The sequence below is a fragment of the Pogona vitticeps genome, chromosome 1 (genome assembly GCF_051106095.1).
Source record: "Pogona vitticeps strain Pit_001003342236 chromosome 1, PviZW2.1, whole genome shotgun sequence".
Classification (NCBI taxonomy): domain Eukaryota; kingdom Metazoa; phylum Chordata; class Lepidosauria; order Squamata; family Agamidae; genus Pogona; species Pogona vitticeps.
In genome coordinates this window covers 92,136,266-92,163,983 of record NC_135783.1, presented here as the reverse complement: position 1 = coordinate 92,163,983, position 27,718 = coordinate 92,136,266, and the positions used below count along the sequence as shown (strand labels likewise).

At 41.9% G+C, this 27,718-nt stretch overlaps 2 protein-coding genes across 3 annotated transcripts in view; both read left to right on the top strand.

Moving 5' to 3' along the window:
* LOC144586492 (uncharacterized) overlaps positions 1–27,718 on the top strand; it is a 1,082,363-nt gene that overhangs the window by 883,980 nt on the left and 170,665 nt on the right. The gene's annotated exons all lie outside the window — the stretch shown is intronic.
* The window catches only part of DSE (dermatan sulfate epimerase), a 42,499-nt gene that overhangs the window by 10,495 nt on the left and 4,286 nt on the right, over positions 1–27,718 (top strand). Inside the window, exons 2-5 of one of the 2 annotated variants that reach the window (XM_020810840.3) lie at positions 7,185–7,653; positions 21,020–21,273; positions 22,976–23,215; positions 26,398–26,605. In XM_020810840.3, the coding sequence (XP_020666499.3) occupies positions 7,238–7,653; positions 21,020–21,273; positions 22,976–23,215; positions 26,398–26,605 (1,118 nt within the window). In that variant the 5' untranslated portion in view covers positions 7,185–7,237. Of the gene's footprint in view, positions 1–7,184; positions 7,654–21,019; positions 21,274–22,975; positions 23,216–26,397; positions 26,606–27,718 lie in introns of those variants that run through there. The other variant, XM_020810841.3, reaches the window with a different exon arrangement.

The window sequence follows — 27,718 nt, the reverse complement described above, 5'->3', positions numbered from 1 at the left end:
GGGTTTAGCAGTACACCATTGCTCTGACACAGTTAAATTTGACAGGCATATGGGGAAAAATAATAGAAAAATTGTTTGGAGGAGAGACAATAAGTGTTCGCTTTCTACTGCAATTTATTTTATTTATTTAAAACATTTCTGCCTATCCTTTCTCCTTAAGAAGGACTCAAGGAGGCTTACAGCGTTAAAAATCAATATTTAAACATTAAGTATACAGATACTAAAAAGGATCAAACAAATACCGCAGTAAAAGATGTTAAACAGAAGCAACATCAAAACAGATTCAAAGCAGTGAGGCACAATAACCCATTTAAGAACCCCACTCAGGCAGCCAGTCATTAATGGAAAGCTTTCTTGAAGAGTAAGGTCTTCACCTGCTTGCAGAAGGATAGCAAAGATGGGGCCAGAATGCCCTCCTGTGGGAGAGAGTTCCAAAGTATGAGGGAAGCAACAGAAAAGGCACTTTCTTTTGTCTAAATGCAGCTGTGAAGGTGGTGGGAGTGAGAAAAAGGCTTATCCTGATTATCTTAACACTCGGGCAGGCTCATAATGGGAGACACTGTCCTTGAGGTAACTTGGACCCATGCCATTTAGGGCTTTATAGGTTAGAACCAGTACTTTGACTGATGTAATGGTATGCTGTGCCCCACTAGAAATCACGGTCAATGTCAGTATAGAATATGTCCCTGGCTTCCTCCAAATGGAGATAGGAGATCCCATGCACCAGACAGAGGGTGAGGGAGGAACCGTGCCAATGGAATTGGTACAAAATAAACAATCCCCTGATGGCTGAACAAAAGGATACAAGTGCCACTGTAAAAAGTGTGGGCTTCCACACAATTAGCTTTATGTCATGTAGTTGCCAGGAGATGAAGCTGTATCATCTATGCCAGCTCTGACTTGAACTACTGGGTAAAATACTGATGTAGTCTCACCCTCAGATACAAGTTCTGAAGACTTACAGAGTTCTTTGAATGGGATGGGAACAGTTCAGTTCAACTATGTCTTCATTAAGTTGATGGTGAAATGAGATGTTTTGTGACACTGTGGGTTAAACCGCAGAAGCCTCTGTGCTGCAAGGTAGAAGACCTGCAGTCGTAAGATCGAATCCACACGACGGAGTGAGTTCCCGTCACTTGTCCCAGCTCCTGCCAACCTAGCAGTTCGAAAGCATGTAAAAATGCAAGTAGATAAATAGGTACCACCTTGGTGGGAAGGTAACAATGTTCCGTGTCTAGTCGCGCTGGCCACATGACCACAGAAACTGTCTATGAACAAACACTGGCTCTGCGGCTTGGAAACAGGGATGAGCACTGCGCCCTAGAGTCGGACACAACTGGACTAAATGTCAAGGGGAATCCCAGGTAGCCGGCTCAAGGTTGACTCAGCCTTCTATCCTTCCGAGGTCGGTAAAATGAGTACCCAGCTCGCTGGGGGGGGGCCAATGTGTAGCCTGAATAATTAAATTGTAAACCGCCCAGAGAGTGCTTGAAGCACTATGGGGGGGTATATAAGCAGCACGCTTTGCTTTTTTTTTTAAAGACCATCCAGACAGAAGATCCTGCCTGTTGTTGCTGAATGAAAGAATCCCTTTTGATCTGGAATACTGCCAGCCTTTGTTTGGCAGGTGCTACAGTGTGTGTGTGATGTATAGCATGAAATAACTAAGAGACTGCAGGGAAAGTATTTGTATCTTTTCCACAAAGTTGCAGACTATCTCATTGTGTGTAAAATCTGAAAGCACTCTTAGTCTGTCACAATGTTTGAATTATTGTTACTGTGCATTTGCCCATTGCTTATGATGAAGAAAAATATTGAGACATCACAGGCTCTGGTGTCATTTTTAAGACTAACACATTTTATTTATTGTAAACATCTGTGAACTACGGCTCACGTCATTAGATAACTGGAGAAAAATGCTTAGATTGTTGTTGTTGACATAAAATGAAGCAGGATTGTTTTGTTCTAGGGAAGAAATGAAAAAGCTTAATGAAGTGCAAAGGCTATACAGCAGGGGTCTCAAACTCAATTTACCTGGGGACCGCTGGAGGCAGAGTCTTGGTGAGGCTGGGCCGAATCAGATTTTCCACCAAGTAGAGCAAGAGCCCGAGGAAGCCACATGGGGGTTTCCTTAGCCCGGCTGGGGCTCCAAGGAGGAGGGGCGCGCAAGCCCTCGTCGCTGGCCACGACCCTCTACGGCTCCCTTCTTCACTACCACCAGCAGCAGGACAAAGGGGTGGAGAAGGGAGGGAGCACCAGCGACCACCTAGTTGAGGGGAGGAGGGCACAACATAAAATTTTAAAAAACCCTCACAAAATTCACCTTGCCAAAGGAGAAAAGCCCCCACTGGTACCCGCAAAGTTAAACGTATTGGAGCGGAGGGGCCCACAGGTGCGCGCGCATTTATGCACACAAACATACACACACGGAGGTCTGGCAACCTTCCTCTGAGGGCCCCCCTCAAAAAAGGCACACTCGGCGGCGGCAGCAGCTGCCCCCATCACAACAGAGGAGCAAACTTTGTGAGGCAAGCCCAGGCAGCCTCCAGAGCCGAGGCGGCTGAAGCAGGATGAAGAGGAGGAGGAAGAGGAAGCACCACTGGGCGCTGAGACGGCCGCTGGCCGGGCTCGTGCTGGGGGTGCCGAGAGAGAAAGAGAGCCACTTCCTGTCACATTCCCGAGGGTTACAACAGCCAAAGTCCAATAAACCAGTCCAGGGTCAGGAATACCAAGAATGCAAAGCCAATGTCCATAAACCAACTCACAGAATGCAGTCCAAGGTCAGAGTCAGGAACACAGTTCAAGAAGTGTGGATGCAAGCCAGGGGTTTTGATTCGTTGCTTCCACAGAAATTCTGGCTGGCTAGGAGCTGTTTTATAGTAAAACAGCTCCTTGAGCTGCTGGAAACCTTTCCATTCTGTTAATACTCAGGGCTAGTTGAATGGATATTTCTGTGGACAGCCTTTGTGCGATCCTCTGACCTTTTCGTCCTAAGTCTTTCCCGAAGCCTGACCCGAAGCTTGTCTGCTGGGGAAGGAGAATCTGGAGGCGGTTCAGGTGTTTCTGATCTCTCAGCATTCTCTTCAGCCTCAGTTAACCCTTCTGGTTCCAGGTCTTCGGCTGCAGTCATGACACTTCCCTGGAAGAGGCGGTGGCAGCAGCAGCTGCTGTTGGTGGCTTGGAGGCACTCTTTGAGGATCGGCCGGGAGCGAGCTCTACTCTCAGGCATCGCTCGGCGCCGGCTCGGGCACTCGGGGAAAAGGGCCGGCAGTGCGCCTCGCTCGCCGGCTCTCCCCCAAGACAGCGCCTCTTGCACCCTCCTCTGGAACTGCAGCCTGTCAGCTGGCAGACAGGCGGGCTGGCTGGCAAGCTGCAGTTCTGGATGGAGGGTGCAAGAGGTGCTGTCTTGGGGGAGAGCCAGCGAACGAGGCAAGGCTTTTTTTTAACTCTTGACAGCAGAGGACGCGTGGGCGCTTCAGGGGCACAGGCAAGGCGGGGGCCACAAACTATCATCTGGCGGGCCTCAAATGGCCCCTGGGCCATATGTTTGAGACCCCTGCTATACAGTTATGCAGTATGTTCCTGAATGTGGAGTGTGTTCATGGGCTTGTGGAAACAGCTTCATGTTATCAAGGTCTTGTGTTGGGGTCAGGAAATTAGCCTACATAGTGAGCAACAGTTTCCAGTGACTGAAATCCTATTGCTTTGCATACAGTAGTAGTTGCACTAGGATAGGGCCAATGAATCAGTGGGGGATTTGAGAGTCAATTCCTCAATAATTTCCATTGATTCAAATGAGTCTCCTCTAGTAACATTGTGCAACATTAAAGTAAGTCACAACTAGTGCAGGCCCATTGAATCAACTTATGGAGATATCGACTAATCAACTCCCATTTCCCCCTGCCCCCACTGAGGCCAAACCAATCAAAAAACGACACAGGCTGATAGGCACTTTACTCCTTCTTCCCTGGATTGTGGTTTGCCAGTGGGTTCCATTTTTTAAATGCCTTTTGATATCTTCCTTCTACTCTATTCTAAAAAGCAATAGATTTGTTGCAACAGTTCATGTATTTATTTATTTTGACCTGATTTTTCTTGGTTTTTAAAAAACTGGTTGAAATGTGAGGACATTGTCTAGCTGAAGTTACTGCATAACTATGTTATATATCTAGTTCTGTATGAATTCTGCAACTAAATCCAGCTCTGGAAGATTAAAATGTCCTGTTCTGGTACAGAAGAGTTACGAAGCTTGACAGTGAATCCCTGTTATATCTATGTTGTGTAGAAGATGAGTAGTCCCTATGTTTTGTCTCCCTTTATCTTTCTGTCTTTTGTTTGAATGGTAAATTATACACTGTCTGTAGAAGGCTATTTATATTGTATAACTCAGCAGTGCTTTAAATTAAGGGAGTATATCAAGAATACAGAGCAACCAATAATTTCAACACTGAATGCCTGGAATTCAGTTTAGGTCTGATGTGATTCCCATAGAAGCATTTGGATTTCCTCCTTACCCACCTCTCTGACAGTGAAAACATGATTGTGTGGTTATTGCCATCATAGAACAACAGAGTTGGAATGGACTAATCCCTGTCAAGGAGACACAGATGGGTATGGAACTCTCAACCTCTGGGTCCAAAGCTAGAGGCCTAAATCACAAATATCCCACAGTTCATTGCCCCTGTAGCTGGCTTTTGGGGTGCTTGAGGGCTGCAGTGGAGATAGGAGTCTGCTTAAAAACATACAAACACACATATACACTGGGTTATGCTCTTTCCTGAGCAGAAGTCGAATTTGGATACAATTCAAGATCCAATGATATATTAACGTGAATACAGTACTTATTTCTTCCTCTTACGACATGGGCAGAGTGATGTGCCTGAGAAATTAAGCATGGTACAGGAAGGCATTCTCTGAGGCACCTCATTTTAGAATACTCAGTGTGTTCTCCATACTCTTCTGTAAAACAATGGAATTCTTTGAAGTATGAACAGAGGGTGAAATGATAGAGCAACTTGCTTTGGATAGCATTGAAAACAATTCTGCTACACTCTTGTCAGTGTAGCACAAAAGATTACCTCTTCCAAGCTTTGTCAGTTATAATATACACATCCAAATAATCTTCAAGCTGTTTCTGTTGCCACTGAAACAAAAACAAAAAAAGACTTTTTAATGGGCTGTACCATTTGATTAAAATGAATTCTTATTTTAAAGGTATTCAGGTAGGCAGCAAGCTAAAAAGTAAATTATAATAACCAAAGCTAATGGTGGCTCCGTGGCTGTGATTGTCCATAACACCTAGAATAACATCTCTGCCCATTTTTATGGTTATATAACTAAACAAAGTTACCTGTAGATATTATATTCCCTGTAACATGTAGCAATAGTACAGCTACTCCCACCTGGCCAGGCTCTTAGTCTTCCGTCTAACTGTGCCACAAGCATGCCAATTATTTCATAAACAGTTCATTTATTTGTGCATGTGAGGTTCTTACTTGGGTCTTTATGCATGTACTAAAACTTTAATTTATTAGTCTAATTTTGCCCCTCTAGTTTAGAAAACTTGATCTCTGTGTGTGGTTTCTATTTGCTTACATGTTATTTCTTCTTTCTGAATCTTATGAAACAGCTTCTCTTCAGGAAAAATATTGTGTAGCACGTTTTGATGCCTTTTTCCCCCCTTTGCCCTTGGCCTAGTTCTGGTTTTAATAATCGAAAACTACTGTTCATTATTTACATAAATCCATCTTTCTTGGTCTTGCTTTTCTCTAACCTTTCACCTCTTGAGAATTTCAGGAATTCTCTGACTTTCCTCTCAGAGATCCTAGCTTGTTTTATCTAAGACCCGAGTTGAATTGCGTGGTAATTTTGAAAGGGGGAGGGAGTGACTGTTTAAACAGTTCCCCCCCCCCCTTTCATGTAGAGTTTGCCATTTTCAACCCTGTAAAAATAGGCATGGAGTTGGGGGAAATGTATGCTTTTATTTAACATCCAGATTTTTAAGTGGCAGGCTATAAATCTCCAGAAGCAAAATGGAAGGGTTCTTTTAACCTAATAGGAAAAAGTGCACATGCCCTAAAGGCTAGTTATTTCAAATACATTTCCAGGATTCTACTCTGCTGTTTTTTCTTCTGCTGCTGCTTTTAATGAAGACGTGTCATAACCAGAGGCTTTATACTCATTCTAAATGACCCCTGTACAAACCTCCCACATTCCAAATCCTTTACTCCACAGCTGTGAACATCAGCCAATCCAACATTCACAATCTTGGCGGTTATTAGCATAATTTCACTCTCCCCTCCTCCTCTTCCCTTTGTGTTAGCACAGCAAGAAACATTTTACATTAGGCAATCCTAATTATTGTGATGGGTGAGAAATAGTTTTCCTTACTGCCTGTACTGGGCACCCCATCTTGGATGGGATTGGGTCCCTCTTAAAGTGTGGGTCACCATCTTTGTCCCGTGTCAGATACTAACCCCCGCATGTGGATTTATAAAGTTCCGTGCTATGTTGTAGAATCTGTCTGTGAAGAGATATTTTCCATAAGGAAATAATTCTCTCCACAGTTTTCTCCACAGTTCTAAGGATCTGCCACCTGATGAGGAAATTCTGTGGTTGCTCTCTTGGTGTGTGTGTGTGTGTGTGTGTGTGTGTGTGTGTGTGTGTGTGTGTGTGTGTGTGTGTGTGTGTGTGTGTGTGTGTGTGTGTGTGTGTGTGTGTGTGTGTGTGTGTGTGTGTGTGTGTGTGTGTTTGTAAGAGAGAGAGAGATGGATCATATATGCAGCATCTTCTGTGTACAATATCATGAGTGATGAATGGAGGCAAAGCTTACTAGGACACCGCGAGAGTACCGGTGTCAGTGTTGCTGTACTGGCTTTCATTTATATAGATTATATACCACAGAATTGATCTGTCTGAGTAGATCTCTTCTCACCACATTCTGATCTAATATACTTCCTCCCCCCCACGGGAGTGTGAACTTTTAATAATTGCATATTCATAGATTCAGCCCTGTAAGCATAAAGGGTATTGCATAGGATACTGTTTCCTGATATCAAATGCTGACTTATGCAGTGCAAAGTTCCAAAGTGCATCTGAATGATGTATCTACTTTAATTTTGCACTTGCCACTGTTGAATTGATTTAGGATTGATCACTGTTTTACTCTTGTTTTTGCTATCTAGGCTCCTTCAAAGATGGTTCGGCTGCTGTTGAGACCTGGAGCTCTAATGCCACAATGAGGACTCACACACGGGGGGCTCCCAGTGTGTTTTTCATACATATGGCCTCCTTGGCACTAGTCTGCAACACCATCGAAAACCCAAGCCCAGTGGTTCCCTTTGTCAATGCCAACTACGACAGCTACCCAATGCTCTACTTTTCCAGAGGGGAGATACAGGATTTGCAGTCCAAGGCAGCCACTACCCATAAGCACATTGCCATGCGGTTGGATGAGGCTGTACAGACCATGCTGTCAAATCCTTTGGAATACCTTCCTCCCTGGGACCCCAAGGACTTCAGTGCTCGATGGAATGAAATTTACGGCAACAACCTGGGTGCCCTGGCAATGTTCTGTCTTCTGTATCCTGAGAACATGGAAGCCATTGACATGGCCAAAGACTACATGGAAAGAATGGCGGCTCAGCCTAGTTGGTAGATTTTTGTCTTTGTTTTTACTGTAAAACATATCTGTTCAAACCTGAATTATATAAGAGGAAGCAAGTAAAAAGATAGGAAAGTTCTGACTTCCTTTCTTAGTAGTGTTATTTAAGGAACAGGTCGTTTTAAAACTCTGTACCAAAAGCATTAATGAAAGGTGCCTGCAGGATTTTTCTATGCTACATGTGATCTTAGGTGTATGTTGAAACAAGTATGTTTAATTTAGAGACTTCAGTTGAATTTATTATCATAGTTATATGGAAGGGCTCTTATATATTTGTTTCCTTAGAAATTGACTTTTTATTCAAAAGAATCTAGGCATCTGCATGCATCTTCTATATAAAACCTGTTAGAAACTTGGATGAACCCAATTATGCAAGCAGATGGGGATGATGGAGGGCATGGAAGACATTAGCCTGTGAATGGGCTTCCCGTGTGAAGTTTGCTGTGAATTTTACAGACAGGACCCAACTACCTGCCTGTACATCCAGTCTCAATAATTTGCTATGTTTACTGATCTCACCTGTAACAAAATGCTCAGTCTAGAATCTAGCCATTGAACTGTTTGAATATCATTATTGTAAAGGGTGAAATGAACCTTCTGTTTTCTTTTGCTTTATCTAGGCAGAAATGCCCATATTGTGAAATGCCTCATTACTTTCTAGAATGTTTTGTTTTCACCACTTGGTGTGCAGCTTGAAATTCTATCTTATGCTTGTATATCTTGCATTTAAAATAGTTTTTTTCAGTTCTCAAGCTTGGTATGTATATCATTTCCCACTAAGTGCCTCTTTGGCCGCTTCTTTTTAAAAGAGACAATGCAGTGGACTGCATTGTCACTTGTGCCATATTTAGCTGGTCTATTTTGTCAGTTCTCTCCCTGCTCCAACCCACAAATATTAAGACTTTTCAGGAATCAGGGCATAGTGCTTAGTAATAATAGTAATGCTGTCAAATGAGTTTCTCTCTCAGCCTATGTTTTCATGGGTAAGCAGCACAGTCCCAGGGTTTCCCCCCTCCAAAAGAAGGGAACAATAAATTACTTCTAAGTACAGCAATATCTTGCATAATGTGGCCTTGTGCAATGCAGATTCATTATTGTATGCATGCGCAAGTAGCGATTTTAAGGCAAGGGCCAGGGTTCAGCAGCTGCAGCTGTCCACCTGTGCAAAGACACAGGCCTCCAGATCAACGTGCAGCCTCAGCAGTTGGGATTGCCCGAGAGCTGCAACAGCCAAGGTGGGACGGCACCATGTCTCACTGCAGCAGCTTGGCTGGCACCACCTCTTGCCCCTCAGCTCTGCCGAAGCTGTAGCTGGGCTCCTTTGCTAAGGAAGAGGGTACTGTGGTAAAAATTAGTCACAGCTGAAAGAAGAAGGAGGAACAGAGTGAAGGAGTTCATTTTGCAGCTGCCAGAGGAGGACTCCGAACAAGGACCTATAGAAGTAGCCTCTTCCTTAGTGGTGAAACCTGGCTGCGGCTTCAGCAAAACCGAGGGTGGATGGGGCTGCTTGAGCTCCTGCAGTGACATGGTGCTGCCCTTCGATTGGGGCTGGTTTGTACTCCAGCTGCCTAAGGGGTTTGCTGCTTTCTCATCACAGAAAAGCCCTCTCTGCCATCCAGGGGACGGCCTGTATTATTGTACTCTATCCCTAGAAAACTCTGGGAAAGGTCAGCAGGAATCAGAATTGATCTGACGGCACATAATTATTCATTATAATAATGAACAATGGCATCACACAGTAGCAAAATAATAACAATAACAATAACAACAATAATAAACAATAATAATAACAATAACAAGTTTTATTATTAGTTTTATTAGCTTTATCTATATGCCACATTTCTCCCAGCAAGGGACCCAAAGAGGCTCACAACATTAAGATTCACACAATTTAAAAACACAGTAAGTTAAAATTTAAAAGATGAATTAAACAATATAGAATTTAAAATACAATTAAAACATTAAAACATCTACTAAAATGGAGCTCAGGGATTCAGTTATAGTTGTTAATAGCCTGTCCGAAGAGATGGGTCTTTAGATTTTTTTCCGAAAGGGTAACAAAGAAGGGACCATCCTAATCTCCCGAGTGAGAGCAGTCCATAACCTGGAACCCTCCCAAGCCATTTACAAGCTGCATTAGAAAGATAAAAGAAAAAAGAAGGGGAAGAGGAAAGGAAAGGAAAATAACGAAGGGTAAGCTGACTATGAGCAAATACAAACCCTATTAAACACAAGTGAGTTTATATTGGCTAAACATGCACAGAATTGCCGTGTAAGGCTTTGTTTCAGATAGGGATAATTTCAAAACAATAAGCCAGAGGTTTTTGTGGAAAAGGTGGATTTTGAGATGAGGTTTGAAGGGACAGAGCAGGAGATGAAGCAACTACAAAATATATAAAATTGAAATTTACTGGTATACCATCTTTAGTGGATGTGCACTGCTTGCCATGAACTGATACCCGAAGGCACAGAATGCACAGTGTGGTATGCACTTCCAAACTATGCAGCTGTGTGGAATTAAGAATCAATGTGGCAAAGAGAAGATTGTCTTGAATGAGACGAGGATTCTCCGATTTTCATGCCCACTCAGTTGTGAAGGGCTTCAGGGACATGGCTGTTGGGAGGATAAAGTGGGATGAAAATTGAGTAAATATTCTCACAAAGAGGTAGGAGAGGGCCACAGACACCACCATCTGAAATTCCCATGTGGATTGGGAGATTGTGACTATTGTCCTGAGTGTCTCATGTTGTACAATCTGCCTTGAATATGACCTACATCATGTGTGGTTTTTCTGTTCGCACTGCAGCTTTATATTGCAACCCCAGTGTACTAGGTTTCAATTTCATCAGCACCAGTTTTTCTGCTGGCACTGCAACTTTTGGGGAGACGTGGGGTGGTGGTCTTGGTAGTGTCACTCCTTTGTAGTTTTTATTAAGCACTCAGTCTTCCAGCCCATTTTGTCTTCTGGAGCTTGGAAAGTATGGGGCACACATGCTCAATAAAACTTCTGTTACCTAGCAACAGGTTACAACCTAGATAGATAAGTGAGGATTTGGTGTATGAGTTGGTCATGAGGAATAAGTTAAGCAGCTGAGATGGGCTTGTGTCAGAGCTGATGAAATCTGAAATCACCAGCCTTCCAAGGAAATAAAAGATAATTTTGATTTAAAATAAAGGACAATCATGTCAGTTTAAATCTATGTTGAGTCTTTACAGTAAACTTTGGGCTTGTTCTATTGGCCTTGGTATGACTCATAATAACAGCCTTTATTTTCTAGAACATTTTTGGAGTGAATATGGCAGCTCTTTATCACAACATATTAATGTGTGTTGTTTTCATAATTTAACGTAAGTTTCATGATGAGCTGATTAGATAAACTACCTATTATACAAGCTGTAAAGTGTAGGCCGAAGGATATGCATTCTCTTTCAGCACTCATCTTGTTTATATCTGAGAGAGAATCATTTGTACGATAGTGCCAGACTGCAGCTGATGCCTAATGGATAAGGCATCAGTCCCCAACCCTAGTTCTAGAAGATGTGCCTGCACTTACTTACTTACTTACTTACTTACTTACTTACTTACTTACTTACTTACTTACTTACTTACTTACTTACTTACTTACTTACTTACTTACTTACTTACTTACTTACTTACTTTCTTTCTTTCTTTCTTTCTTTCTTTCTTTCTTTCTTTCTTTCTTTCACACTGGAATGTTTCACATCTGGTTTTCTCATAAAGTTTTGTTGGCAGTTTGATTGCTTCAGATTTGTGTTTCAGACCTCTTTGCTTTCATGAAATTGATGTTGCTACTAAAGAAGGTATCTTAAGTGAAAAAGAACATACCCTGATTTTAAGATTCAGTATAGCAGAGTCAATGCACAGGATAATATTTTAAGTTCTGTATTGTATCAGCCTGTTAAGTATGATGGCAGAACATGTAAAAGCTAAAGCCAAACTTTATAGTGGTGTTCAGGATGACTAGAGAGACCCCAGTTTTAATTTTGATTTATATTATAGTTTTTGCTAGTTATAATGGATATATGGCTAAAAGTTAATGTCATAAGAATCCCTTTATTACTTCCAAACTTTACATTTTGCCTTGATTCAGAAGGGCAAAATAGAAAACTGCCCAACTTCCTTTCCAACAGTAAAATCATTATTATAAGGGGAAATATCAGGAAGAACCATCTCCTTCAGAATAACGTACTTAAAATAATGACATTTTAAAAAGGCAATTGAAAAAGAAAATAAATAATCTCTTGTAATTCAACAGACTGGTTTTGAACACTGCCTGTTCTGTTCTTCAGAGATCCCTTGATTGTATCTGAAACTGGCAATTAATTAATCCCTTGCTGTGGTTCAGTTCTGGTGTAGAATACCCTTACTACAAATGTGGATCCTTCCGCCCTCATATGTTAGCAAAAGTAAAGCAGGAGGAAACAAACAGCAAACTACTGAGCACTTTAAAGAATAAAATATTTATTCCAGTGTGAGCTTTTGTAGATCAAAGTCTACTTCTTCAGACACAAGGAGTGGAAATACAGTGTCTCATATAATTCCTTCTGCAAGTGCATTTGAAAGAGAAGCTGTTAAAATCCCCCTCCCTACCATATTTGAAAATCTTTTTTATCAAGTGTTAACTTCTTTAAACCTCTGTTAGTGTTGTTATTGACAGGGCTAACATCAGCTGCCTTTTAACATATGAGATCTGAATTTCAAAAATGTTAGTGGCCATAATCCAAGGGGAGGATTCAGATGACAGATCTCTTGGTATAAATGGATCTTGGGAAGGGGTTGATTCTTCTTCCCCGCTGCAGCCTCTCATGCAGTATCCAGAGCAGCTCAGGAAGGTAAAAGGAATTCCAGGTGGGAGGGGAGGAAAGTTCTGTCAATGTATTCACAAAGGCTTTCACGGCCGGGATCTAATAGTTGTTGTGGGTTTTTGTACAACATGAGACACTCAGAATACGGCCAAAGAGCCCGAAAAACCCACAACAACCAAAAGTTCTGTCACTCTGCCAGGTGAACATCAACATGACATTGTTTCCAGGCCAATGTGATAATTTCAAATATTCATAAATGGGGTTTCTAAAGCATTTACTGGGTACCCTAGAATTTGTTATATGATTTTTGTACAGAACCTTCTGGTGAGTCCTGTCCACTGATACTGCCAATAATGAGAATCTTCTTGTCGCTAGCAGCAACAGTGGAAAGAGCAACAGCTGGAAAAGGCTCCCTGTGGTTCGGTGACCAGGTTTCCACTGTCCCAACAGAAGTGTAAGGCCTGGAAAAACACTCCATGCATTATCTGGAAGTCAAGTCACGGCAACTGGACTTTTTTCTTATTAGGTTAAAATGTTTCACTACTCATCCAAGTAGCTTCTTCAGACTGAGAATCTTCAGAGATATACTCCTTGCATCATGTGTGCTGCGGGTAAGGCAGCTAGGATCATTTGGCCATTTGCCCAGCTGCAGAAAATTGTGAGGTTTTTCATATTCCCTGATGGACCATCTCCAAGTTACCCATTTATGCTATGATTTATCAGGATTCAAGTCCCATTTAACTTGGATCCCCCATGTCTAATCCCATAATCGGCTAGCCCTGAAGCAGTTACCCCTTCAACCCTGGTCTATTCCACCTCTGTGACATTACAATGACCCAACCCTTGTGATATCACAGGAGCATGGTCTTTGATCTCAGGTATTGACCTTAAGTCACAGGAAAGGTGTATTTAAAATGCACAGATGGCTGGGTAATGTTGGTCTATGCATGGGACTTTTTTTGTTGTCGGTAGGGAACACAGCGTTCTAATGTGGTGTAGTGGGTAGAGTGACAGATGAGGCAGGATATCCAATGTGGTGTAGTGGACAGAGTGATGGATGAGGACTTTGGAGAATAGGTTTGAATGCCCACTTGGCCATGGAAACTCAGTGGGGGAACAGAACTGGTAAAACTACTCATTAAATCATTTCCCTTGGAAGCCCTATTAGACTTGCTCTAAGTCAATTTTGACTTGACAGCACCAAACATTTGGAAAGGGGGAAAACACTTTGCAATTTATTTGGCACTTATATCTGCCACAATAACATCCAGTGTATACGCAAGTCTTTACTACTCTAAATGCAACAACTGCAGAAATGCATGCCTAAAAAATTGCTCATTCCCAAGCTACTTTGGATTTTTCTACTTTTTTCATCTTACTTGATTACTGTGGGGAATGAACTGGTGGAACAATGTTAATTGTCAGATTATTTCAGGGGGGAAAATTAGGCCAGAAGGGATGCTGACTGAAACAACAACTATATTGGTAAGATCAGCCAACAGCTGTGCTTATATTGCTGCCCGCATTCAAGATCCAGAGCCACCTGTCCATTTAAACTGTCCAGTACTTACCAGTTGTGGTTGCCGTAAAAATAAAGTAGAAAGCAGCACTCAACAGGAGCTAACATAAGTTTAGTAACCATACATGAAAAATAATAAATGTAGCTACATACTATCATCTCTGGCCCAAATGTTAGTGAGTGAGTGATTCAGCTAAGCATCCACCTCCCAGATTTCTTTTAAGTGCAGAGCATCTTAACATCTTGGTGAACTTGAACCATATTAAGTAGGTTGTGGATCTGTGATATATTACGAGTAGCTGCAATTGTTTACATTAGCTTTTACAGCTTGATTGTATTCTCATCTAATCTCTTGCATCCCTGCCATCCTTTAAGTACTAATCTCTTTCCTTTGCAAAGATGAAAGAAAAGCTTAACATTATAGCAATACCCGATGGAGCAGCAGTAAGAGTATCTCTTCTTGCCCTCTGCCAGGTCCATCATCTAAGCCAGTTCAGTCACTTTAAGGCTGTCTTTGATACCTGAGTATCTGTTAGGATATCTGTTAGGATATTGTTTAGTTTTTTACAGGTTTTTTTTTCATCTTGAAAAGAATGTTAGTGTTTGAATCAATGCAGAATTTAGTATATACAGTATGTTTCCGTATTCTCTGTCTTTGGTGCCATACTTTTGAATAGCTGGACATTTTAAATATTTGTGAAAAGTGTTTTTCATTTTTACCATACATACAATTTGTTCTGAACTTCAGACCTTCTTGTCTTTTCCAATTCTATTTCACAGATAAACTTCAGTGATCTTACACTAATCTTCACACATTTCCTGTTTGTTTTCCCTTCTTTTTCCTGCAGTTTTGTAAGAAAGAGGCTTGTTCTGGGCTGGTTGTGTGTGTTCTTATAAAACTGAACTGAATTCCTTTAGACTTTGGTCTTGCATTTCCTTGGTCGTGTGGGAGCATCCTGCACTGAAAGAGTAATGAGAGGAGCTCTAGATTGTTTGGGGGAGCTTTCTCTGTGTCTCTTGCACATCCCAGCAGCATACCAGCTTAAGAAAATGGGTCATGCTTGCCTTCCTACTGCTCCATGGTCATCAATACCTTGTTTACCCCTTTGTTGAGAAGAGAAGCCACTGCAGAAGATCCTTCTGTCAATATAATGGGTGAGCTCAACCAAAGATGCAGTTTGACTAAAGAGGAAGTAGTTGTGAACTGTTTTGCAGAAGAAATTAGTAGGGCAACAAAGGACAGCAGTGGTAAGAGAAGGGAGCAGAAATCTTATGTCTACATAATGAGAGCTTTGTGGTTTTTTAATTCATCTGAGGGATCTTAGCCAGGTAGTGGAGTGCTTCATGGCAAAAATGGGTGGCATATTATGTGCTTCACTGTGAACTGTATCACCCCTTTTGCAATTGTGGCTGTGAAGCGACACAAACAGCAGTAGGTATAGTGGCGGTGTTTTTCTGTTTGTTTGTTTTTTTGCTGATAGCTGTTCTCCACTTCTCACTGCCTTTGCTCACCAAATGACTTTTATATCATGCTCACATTGGATGCTGATTATCTCCTTCCCTTTGCGACTACCGTGTTTTAAGAGGGCTGTCCAGTAAAGAGGTAGATGGATGTCCAAAGCCGCATAGACATTGATATGATCAATGTTTGCCCATTACTGTAGGAAAATGCAACAAATGGAAAATAACAGCATCATTATTAGCACTAGGCCATCCAGTGAATACTGCATACAGCCCCTTTTGTTATAAATTGGAAGAATGGGTTCTCCTGAACTTGATTGGGGGAGAAGATGTAGGAAATATATGGGAACTAAGCAAATAGGCTCTTGACCAAAACTTTATATATCTGACTACCGCCCTGTTGAGAGAAGCCTGATTTGTTCATTTTAAAACAAGTCTGCTGTCCTCTGGGCTGGCTCATATAATCCAAAAGAACTTCCATATGTTGTCTTCTGGCTGGTTATGGAAGCAACTGTATAATGAATGTACTGTGTGATACAGCCTAGGCTTCTTGGTGACAATTCCCACCATTACAGTGGTTGGTAACCCACCCACAAGACTGCACTGTCGTCAGCATTCAGTGACCTCATCTTCTTCCATTCCCTCCCTTGCTATGACCTTTTCATATAGATTTCTTTCTCACCCTTTTGCCAGAAATGTGGATTTTATGGCACTTAGAAAAGTTTATTTTTTTAAAAAAAAAGCCTTCCAATTGGCATTATTTATAAGAAGTGTAAGAAAAATGTGGCCCTTCCAGATGTTATTGAGTTGCAGTTATCATCAGGCTTCAGCAGCATAGCCAGTAATGAAAGATTATGGAAATTGCAGTCCAGCAACATACAGACTTAAATCCTGTTGCACAATTATGCAAAAGGTGTAACTTCTAGAATCAAATTGCCATAGGTTCAAAAATCTCCATAGGCGTTATCTGTTGCACACCAAGTAACATGACTCAGCATGCAACAGATAATGCCAACAATGGTCTCTTAACGTCACTGCTAAAAACTACAACTTTTGTGTAACTGTACAACAGGATTTCAGCCAGGAGAACCATATGTTTCCCCATCAATGGTTAGTTTATTCTACAGATTTTCTTTAGATCCTTTAATCTATCAAAAAGATTTGTAGAAGTGTAAAAAATGCTGTTGTGAACCATGGCCTAAGTCATCAGATGCATCCTCATATATTTGGTGATACGCATTTGAGTGGGAAAAATGTTATACCATAATAAATTTTCTAGTCCTTAAGGTGATGCAAGACTCTACTGTTTTTGCAAAAAAAGAATATGGCTGCCCAAGTTGTAAAAGGTTTGATATTCCAGATGTTTAATGGTCCCTACACCAGTAAAATAAATATAGTTAAACTGTATATTTCTGATAGAAAACACATTCCTTTGAATGAATACACACACACACACACACACAAATGCTTGGCCCGTGCTAAAATATGCCTTACTTCAGGCTGCTGGCAAGCTAGTGTTACTTTGATATGTTTCAGGAAAAGGTGGATAGGTTGTCTTGGATCTCAGCCACAGGAGTCTACAGCAAATGTTTAAGAAGCTGAGCAGGTGGCTGACATATTTTCAAAGTTCTATCTTGCCAAAATGATTCATCAGGTTGTAAGACTTCTTTTTCATTTTGAAAGGGTCTCCGTATGGTTGCTGAAAGCTTGATAATTAGATTCTCTGGTGAAGATCCTCAGGATAAGTGTAAACCAAAAGAGGTGTAGTGGAAACAACCATTTGTTTCCAATTGCCAAAATTAAACTGAGCTTAATTTTCCTGCAGTTGAACTATGTTAGGTTCATTTCTTTCCTCTTGGAACGCAAATATTCATGTATCTTCTAAAAAAAATTGGTCTGGATCAAAACTTCAACATCAGTAGACCCATTGAAACCACTGAGACTTTGTTCTGGCAGACTTCATGTGTGTTAGAAGTGTTTCAGTGAAACTGAATACTTTTGCTTGTAGACTCAGCAGAACTTCCAAACTATATTTTTGAGGCAGTACAAAATGTGTGCAGGCTTCTTCACTGATGTCATTTTAGTGCCTTAGTTAGTCCATCCAAAAAAGTTTGATGTTATTGGATAGAAATAACAATTTCCTTGAGGAGACATAGCCAAACCTTTTTGGAAACCAGTAGTAACAATTTTGATGGCTTTTGTCGGGGGCTTAACATAGAGGCAAAGGTGGATAGGTTGTCTTGGATCTTGGACATAGAGGCAAACTGGGACAGGAATTATACTACAGGCCGAGCAAGGAAGTTCCTACACCTAATCCTTTTAAAAAGAAGAAGAAGAAGGACATTGGATACTCAGATGCCAGAGTAGGAACTTACAGACTCTTAAGATGGCTAGTTCCATAAATACTATTATTTGCCTCTCTCAATTCATTAGAGAGAAAAAAACTGAAAAGTAAGTTGGTATGTCCAGGCATGCATGCACCTGAGTGACTCATGCTATTTAAAAATTCTAATCAGAATTTTTAAAATCAGCTTTGTTTCTTCCCATAAGGGAGATGTCTAATTTAATAATATATAATAGGGGCTTTAGGAGGGGACAAGAATTATTTCTCCACTTTACAAAGGGGTTCATTTTGTATCCTCAGATGAAACCCTGACCAGATTGATCAAACAGAGAGTGACCTTCTTCCCAGGAGCTGCCATTTGCTCTACAAATCCTTCATCTGTACATTATGCCAGTACGAGGCTACAGTTTTGGCAACATGAAAGTACAGAAAATAAGCAATTAATGCCTCACTAAATGCGGGACTTACTAGGGATAGCCTGGTGAGGTCTAAAATATTTGCTTCTTGATAAACATGGTCAGTCATTCATGAAAAATGTGGAACAGTTCCATATGTGGCTAAAGGTAGTTAACATAGACCAATTTTTGTGATACAGCATTTTGTAAAAATAATGTGGAGGGGGGGGAACCAAGGTGAAATACATTACTATGATAGACAGACAGACAGAAACAGAAGACAGATGAAGAATAATTTCTGTCCTGAAAAGGTTTGTCCATTAACCATTCAATTTGCGCACAGTCTGTTCCAGGCATGCATATATAATATTGCACCGTTTCAGTTTGTACATTTAGGGAAGAGGGTTTGGCAGGAGAACCACCGCCTTTCTCAGTAGATGCAATGTTTTCAAACCCCAGTGCCTAGTGCTGTTCCTTTGAGGTTGACAGCAGTGATCTGGTATTACATTTTGAGGGCAAATAAATGACTTCACAGTCTTCGTACATGAATACATCCATAGTCTCTTGGATTTGTTAGTAGCCTAATATAATCAGTAGTTAACTGTGATTTGTATGAAAAACTATAGTTTTTGAAATGTTTATGCAGATGGGAAGCAATTGCATTTTACAGAAGGCCAGCATGCTGTGCAACTCAGACAAAATCAATAGAATATGACACGTTCATAGTTCCTCCTCAAGTCAAACTATACATTACAGATAGCATATCAAAATGAAACAAAATCCTGTAGTTTGCAAATTTGCTTGCTTTGTTTTGGGAGTAGCCATTTGAAGGTAAGCAAGGCTTCATTTGCAAGTATGAAAAACTGTTGGAATAATTTCTCTGAAACACTAATGCATTTTAACACCAATGGAAACAAAGCAAAAATTGTTGCAGTGCCTTTAAAACAAACAAGTTATTTTTGTATTTTATGAGTACAACCCACTTCTTCAGACACCTGGTTAAGCCAAACTAGTTAAATATTTTAAGTACAATTTTTGAACAACTTAATTTTATCTAAAGAAGTGGATTGCATCCATGAATGCTCACGCTGAAATAAATTCGTTAGTCTAATATGCTGGAACAGTTTCTTCGTTTATTTTGTTTGTGATTGATAAAAATTACCATGGGTAGACTCTATAAAAACTGTTACAGCAGGTCACAGTTTCTAACGGAATGCTCTCTGTAGAAATAGGTTGGTGCATAGTTTCTACTTCTGTAAAGCATCCATCAATTGTATTGAATTCTATACCTCCTGCTGATGGAAGGAAACTGAAAAGGGGAGGGAAGTGACTGTTGTCAACTCATCTTCCTCTGTGCAGTCTTCTGCACTCTTCTCCAAAGTCTAGGAACTCTTTTGGAACAGGTTAAGTGTGGTGCTGGGCATCACATGAGGAAGAATGGATTTAGGAAAATCACATCCACCTCTTTTTAGTCTAAAATAAAAAAAGTGATTTGAATGTTTATTCATTGATAAATAGCTTTTGCTTTATGATTCTCTCTGGGGCTCCAATTTATATGGGTTTTTTTCATTGATATAATTGCAACCTTAGCAGGGATGGATGGATCTGTTAAGCACATGCTTGTTGAAATTTTAATTTTCTTGGGCTAAGCTTAGTTCCCTATGCTTCCCCCGGCCATATATACATTTTGTGCACATTTTGCAAATGAATGTATTTTTAAACACATTTTTCAAATGTACACATGTTTGTAAGCACATACATATTAACTAACATGTGTACAAGTTGTCATATATATCTTACTTTCATGGAATACATTGCAAACCAACGCCAATTGAGTTAGGTGCAATTGTGAGCCCTGCCAGCCCTGACTGGATCAACAGGGGCTTCTTCTATGGATAATGACACAGCAGGTTGAACTGAGTTTATTGTAACAGGGATGGTGGTGGTGATGGTGGTTAGCAACAGAACTGTCACCAGCTAAGACCAGGCTAGTTCTCAGTGTTACATGTACCTCTAACCAACATCGCAGAGTCCAAGTCTTTTTCCTTCCTGGTTACACTCAACAGGAGGGGCTCTAGTCCAGTCATTCTCAATTGTGGTGTACTTGCAGAACCAAGCTGGGGGTTGCATGGCAGGGATGGATGATATGCCTGCACCAAAAGCTGTGGAGTCAGCCTCTCAGGTCCTTTTCTTCACACCCCGCTCACTCTTGGGTCTGGTGTGCTTTCTGCCATTGTATCCACCAGCATTTTTGTTGTGAGGCAGATGGCTCCTCGGAGCTGGATTTTTGAGCCTGGTGTCTCCTCTCCCTGCATTCCCTCTCTCCCCAGTACAAAGGACCAGGAAGCAGGTGAGGGTTGAGATGGTGGTTTACGTCACCCCAAGGGGCACAGAGCTGAGCCAGGACCCCAGTCCAGGTGTCGTTCTGATACATCCTGTATATATTCCAAGTCCCCAGACGGGTCGGGTTCCTCTGGAAACTCTACCTCCACCTGATAGCCTTAACTAGGGCATCCCTCCCCAGGGCTTTTCTTCGATCTCCTCCTCTTCAACCACCACACCAGCGAGCAGGTCTCCCTTCTGCACCCCTTGCTCCTGACTGCCATTTCCCTTCCAGCACAGAATTAGGCACTGGATCGCCTGGACTTGGCACTGATCTTCCAACAGTATTTGTATATAGATTTGCATTATAGATTTGTAGTAACACCTTCCCCCCCTTCCTTTCAAAGACTTTCAGGTTTTAAAAATTATGCTGTGGAACGCATCTCCATAGCAATGCATAGAACTGACACATTTCTTCTCCTTGCAGGTTAGTGAAAGATGCACCGTGGGATGAGGTCCCTCTTGCTCACTCTTTGGTTGGATTTGCCACTGCTTATGACTTCTTATACAACTATTTGAGCAAGTCACAGCAGGAAAGATTTCTCGAGGTAATTGCCAACGCCTCAGGATATATGTATGAAGCATCCTATAGGCGTGGATGGGGTTTCCAGTACCTACACAACCATCAGCCTACCAACTGTGTGGCCTTGTTGGCAGGAAGCCTGGTTCTAATGAATCAAGGTATGTGGGTAAAGAACAGAATCCTCTCTAAAGCCTGTTTAAGTCATTTATGTTTGCCAGTTATGAAGGAAGTTTAGGAAACGGATACAGTGGTTTAATATATGTTAGTATTCAACATCTATTCTAATGCAACGAAGTGGAAGGCTCTATTGGGGCCTGTGTCAACCAAAGCACAGCTGTTTTCAATTAACACTGATTTAATTTGTCAGTACATTGAGTTGAGAACTGTTGTTGAATAAAGTAGCTGCCAATTAATGTTAATCGTTAATTCTCCAAATGTATTAGCAAACTATTTACACCAGGGTTGCTTATGTTTTTAAACAAAGAAGAGAACTGCCTCGCTTTAGTGAAAAAAATGCTTTGAAGTGTGCATATTTGGGTCAAACTAGAGAAGAATTTCAGGTCATACTCACTTAAAAAAATTATGGTGTATATTGGATCTCATGGAGGCTAAATTGGCCGTGTATCCACCATAGTTGCCCAGCCAAGATTTGCCATATTTATATTATGTGACGCAACCTCCAGCTACGTTACCCAAGTCCCTCTTAAAGGTGTCTGGCTCCGTGACCATCACCATATTTTGTCACACCATAATCGTGTATTATATGATGACAGGGTGGATCACAATTTAAACAAAATCTGTTATTTTTTACAATTTAAATAAAACCATTTTTATTTGATTTGATTTAAATTTGATTTTAAAATATCATTGATTTTTTATCCACCCTGTATCATGCAGCATTTTCTATTGTATGATTTTAGGAGTGGTGTGGTGGGAAATTGTAAAATGGAGGTGCTCATTGAGTCATAAGATAAATGTATTTGTATCCATTGTCTGTGTGCCATGCTTAACTTTATACATTTCTAGCATTAATTTCTATTGCATTCCTTTTTAATGTAAAATGTTCTGGTTCATTTTAGCCTTTCCTCAGTGGGAAGCCTTCTAATCCTTGTATCAATTTGGTTTTCCTTTTCTGATGTTTTCCCAGATCTTTTTGAGAGTGAGAAACCAGAACTGTATATGGTATTTCAAATCCAACCACACCAAGATTTATACATAAGTGTTAGTACAGTTTCATTGTAAGTCATTCAGCTTGTAGTTTCTAGCATAGAATTTGCCATTTTCACCCACTATAGCACCCTGATTTGATATTTCATCAATTTATCCACCACAGACACAGTATTATTCTCAAGTGTCTGTGCAAAACATTACCAGTTTGAAAAAAGCTTGGGTGCATTTCATGTTATGGGAGGCTGTAGGCTCTGTCTGGTGTATAGACATTACAGCTTTAATGTTCCTCAACAAGTTTGAATGAAGGTATTTCAGCCCTGCTCAGGGCTGAAATACCTTGCACATATGTAGGCTCATATCCTTTCCCTGAATTTGTTAAAATGTTTATGATGCTTTTTCTTCATAGAAGCTGAGATTCAGAGAATAATGAATTATTAGTCCACTAGCAATTTGGCTATTTATAGAGTGTGTGGAAGGGACTGTCACTCTCGAATTGGCCTCCTCAGTCACACTAAATGCTGTTCCAAGTCCTCCATATAGAGCACTTTACCATAGTCTCTTGAGACTGAAGGATACCTAATCTAACATAGAGTATTATCTATACATTAGCATGCCTATTTATATCCATGTTTTAAAATATCATATTTGATAGCTCACATAATAATATAATACCCATGTTTTTATCTCCAGGTTATCTTCAGGAAGCATATCTGTGGACTAAGCAAGTCCTGGCCATCATGGAGAAGTCTATAGTTCTTCTTCAAGAAGTGACAGATGGATCGCTGTATGAAGGAGTAGCTTATGGGAGCTACACCACCAGATCTCTTTTCCAGTACATGTTTCTTGTCCAAAGGCACTTTGATATTAACCACTTCAACCACCCCTGGCTTAATCAACATTTTGCTTTTATGTATAGGACAATTTTGCCAGGCAAGTAGCTCAACAATCAAATTTCAGAATCAGTTAATAAGAGGTGCTTAGACAAGGCCCCCAGTTGTGCAGTTTCTGCATGTTAGATGCATGTTGTATCTTGTATTACACCCTGCATCCTGACACAAGTGCAGGCACACATTTTTTCTACATGCCATACTTACCTTCATAAACTTATATCATACTGTCCCTTAGTCTCTTTTTCTAAAGTACGTGCTCACAGAGATAGTAATTTCTTTTAGAGGTAACCTGCATCAGTTGTCTGTTTTCATAAGACAGAGAACATAAGAACAATTCAACTCTATCTGAATCTCTGCAAATGTTGTTGCAACTTATATACTGCCCCATAGTGCTTTGAGCACTTTCTGGCCGATATGCTACATAATTACAAGCTGGGTACTCATTTTACTGATCTTGGAATAAGGCTCAGTCAACCTTGAGCAGGCTATCTGAAGTTGTCAGGATAGAACTCAGGTCGTGAGCAGAGGCCTGATGTGCAGTACTACAGCTAGTCACTGTGAAAGGGGCTTGAATGAGGGGCAGGGTATAAATTCAATAAAAGTAAAGTAATGTATTCGCGAAGGCTTTCACAGCCGGGATCTAATGGTTGTTGCGGGTTTTTCGGGCTCTTTGGCCGTGTTCTGAAGGTTGTTCCTCCTAACGTTTCGCCAGTCTCTGTGGCCGGCATCTTCAGAGGACGGGAGTCAGAACTCTATGCGGTTGTGCAGTAGAACACAGAGTTCTGACTCCAGTCCTCTGAAGATGCCGGCCACAGAGACTGGCGAAACGTTAGGAAGAACAACCTTCAGAACACAGCCAAAGAGCCCGAAAAACCCACAACAACCAAAATAAAGTAAAGTTGAATATATGGTCATAGGTTGAATTCTATTGATCAAAATGATCCAATCTCTATTTTCAACCCAGAAGTGTATTTTCTCATGCAAAAGCTATCTTCTGCTCATGGGAAGGATTGCTTTGTATTCTTGTTTAAGCTAAATACAGTGATGTTCTTTCTTCTGCCCAAAGGCTTCCTCAGCTCCTTTCACAACTATAAATATGGATCAAATCAGGATTTACAGTACAGTACATGCATACAATCTTGTCTAGCATCAAGAACAACACTGGGGAAATGCAATGGTTCTGTAAATCAAAACCTATCCTCAATAAGAAGGGTTGGGAGGGTGAAGTGGTAGAAAATCTCGAAGACAGTGCCCTGGGGAAGGAAGCCCCCCCCCCAAAATCCTGGGATTGGTCATTCTGGGTTATATACATTACAAACCGACTTGAAGCCAGGGCCACTGTTGAGATTTCTGTGTTAAAATGCACTTTAGCTGATTGCTTTTAAGAGGAACACTGGCAATCTTTGTAGAACAAAGTATTATTGTGTTACATCACAAAGGAAGTTAATTGTGTGCTCTGGCTTTTCCTGCTACAACTAATCACTAGAGTATTAATTGTACTATATTTTGTTAAATGAATTCTTAATAGCAAATTTTCTGAGTATTCTAATACATCCAAATCTAAGACAACACTTTTCTGTAAAATATTTGAGCAGAGTAAAGGTAAAGGTAAAAGTTCCCCTCGACATTTAGTCCAGTTGTCTCTGACTCTAGGGGGCGGTGCTCATCCCCGTCTCAAAGCCACAGAGCCAGCATTTGTCCAAAGACCGTTTGCGTGGTCACATGGCCAGCGTGACTAGACACGGAATGCTGTTACCTTCCCACCAAGGTGGTAACTATTTATCTACTCGCATTTTTAAATGCTTTTGAATTACTAGGTTGGCAGGAATTTGAGCAGAGTAGTACCTTTGAATTTAGAAAGAAAAGCTTGTACTGAAATCTTTGTTAGGAACCAAGGCCATTGCTAAATATAACTTACCGTATTTTTTTGCTCCATAAGACGCATTTCCCCCCCAAATGTGGGGGGAAATCTGTGCGTCTTATGGAGTGAAGGCGGCGATTTTGCCCCCATTGGCCCTGTGGAGGGGGGTGTCGCAAGGGTCCGAGTGAGCCTTCCAGGACCCTTGTGATGCTCCCCCCACCCCCACGGGGCCAGCTCGGGCGAAATCGCCAGTTTCCAGGTGGGGGGAACGTCACAAGGGTCCTGGAAGGCTCACTCGGACCCTTGCGACACTCCCTCCACCCCTCACGGGGCCAGCACGGGCGAAATTGCCAGCTTCCACGTGGGGGAGCGTCGCAAGTGTCCGGGAAGGCTCACTCAGACCCTTGCGATGCTCCCCCCACCCCCCACAGGGCCAGTGCAGGCGAAATCACCAGGTTCCAGGGTGATTTCACCCCCGCTGGCCCCATGGGGGGTGGAGGGAGCATTGCAAGGGTCCGGATGAACCTTCCCGGACCCTTGCGCTGCTCCCCCACCCCCCACGGGGCCAGTGCGGGAGAAATCGCCAGCTTCCAGGTGAGGGGAGCGTCGCAAGGGTCCTGGAAGGCTCACTTGGACCCTTGCGATGCTCCCTCCACCCCCCGTGGAGCCAGCGTGGGCGAAATCGCCAGCTTCCAGGGTGATTTTGCCTCCACTGGCTCCGTGGGGGGTGGAGGGAGCGTTGCAAGGGTCCAAGGGAGCCTTCCCAGACCCTTGCACTGCTCCCCCCACCCCCACGGGGCAGCGCGTGTGAAATCGCCACCTTCTGGAACTCTTTTGAGGCTTGGGAAGCCTCAGAAGAGTCCCAGAAGGTAGCGATTTCGCCCCCTCTGACCCCTGGGGGGGCAGAGTGAGTCTCTAAAGGGTCCTGGAACACACCCTAGGACGCTTTAGAGACTCACCCTGCCCCCCAGGGGGTCAGAGGGGGTGACATCGCCACCTCTGGGATTCTTTTGAGGCTTGGGAAGCTTCAGAAGAGTCCCAGAAGGTGGCGATTTCACCCCCTCTGGCCTCTGGGGGGGGCTGGGTGAGCCTCCAAAGGGTCCTAGGGTGTGTTCCATAAGACAGACCTCTCCATAAGGCTCACCAATTTTTAGGAGAAGAAAACACATTATTTTTTTCCTGTTTTCTTCTAAAAATTTGGTGTGTCTTATGGAGAGGTGCGTCTTATGGAGCGAAAAATACGGGTAACTCCCAAGCTGCCTCTCTGCCTTTACTGGGACAGTTCCATCACTTTGCTTAGTCACACAGCATTAGGTAATTTGCTTACTTGTCTATATTTTTGTTTTTACTGTTCCTCTTAGGTTTCCAAAGGACAGTTGCTATTGCAGATTCCAACTACAACTGGTTTTATGGACCGGAGAGCCAGTTGGTGTTCCTGGATAAATTTGTTATGCGCAATGGAAGTGGAAACTGGTTAGCTGATCAGATCAGGAAGAACCGTGTGCTTGAAGGTCCAGGGACACCATCCAAAGGACAACGCTGGTGCACTCTTCACACAGAATTCCTCTGGTATGGGAGAAGCAAATTGTTAGTTAGTGGGCCGAACGGGGAGGTTTTCAGAGTCCTCTGTTCTATGTGGTAGGAGGATGTGTATCCTTCTAATGCTGAGTCTTATATGCCTCTCACTTGGTTCAGGACCTGAACTACCCTGTAATTTTCCTGCTTCTGTTCAGTGTTCAGCAGTGCCGTCCTCTGCAATATGACTCAGAAGTAAGTTCTGTCAGGTTGCCAGCATGAAAAAGAGGATAGGAATTCCATATTTTTATTAGTTTTGTAGAATAATGCTTCTTGATATTTGGTCATCCAGATGTTTTTTTCATTTCAGCAACCAGAAGCCCCAGCTAGCATGGCCAGTAAACATTTTAGCTGTCTATGTCTGAAACTCTTAAAGGGACAAAAGTTGAGAGCCACTGGTGCCAAAGAGAGAAATTCAGCAGCTGCAGCTTGCAGGACAAAGCTGTTTCTGATGAAAATTCCCTTTTCCACAGTAGTGTCAAAAATACAGCAGCCCTCTTGAGCTCAATCTGGTGTATTCCAACAAAATTATGAATAGGACTGAAATCTTAGTCCTGGGCAGATAATACATTCAGGAATAATTAACTTGTAAATGAGAAATATCTACCAAGCATCCCTTGTTAAGAGTAGAAGAAAGGGCTGGGAAGTAGGCATGCTTTGTCCTTGGAAAGGAAACATTACTGGTGAGAATCCTGTTGGACCCATGAAGTAGAAGTGGGCAATCGTGCAAGCAGGACTCCTCCCACTGATAGCCGGCTGTTTTGGTCGCACAATGGATAGAAAGCCATTAAGGCAAAAAAAAAATGCTGTGTAGTTCCTCTTGCATGCATTTTTCCCCCAGTAGGATTTTGGGCAATAATTTAGTTTTAAAATGCATCAATACTAAAAGGCTAGCTCTGAAGACTTCCATCTGCTGGTAGGGGCAACATGCTATGCGAGTGCTGGGAAAGTTGACAGTTCACTAGATTGCAACTTCTGTCAGCCTTCACCGACGTAGACACTGGTGTGAGAGGCTATGAGTGGTTGTCCAGCCGCAATCAAAAGGGGCACTGCTTGTCCACTGCTCCTTTGGGGTGGCCAGTTGCAAAAGAGAACTGGACTCCTGTG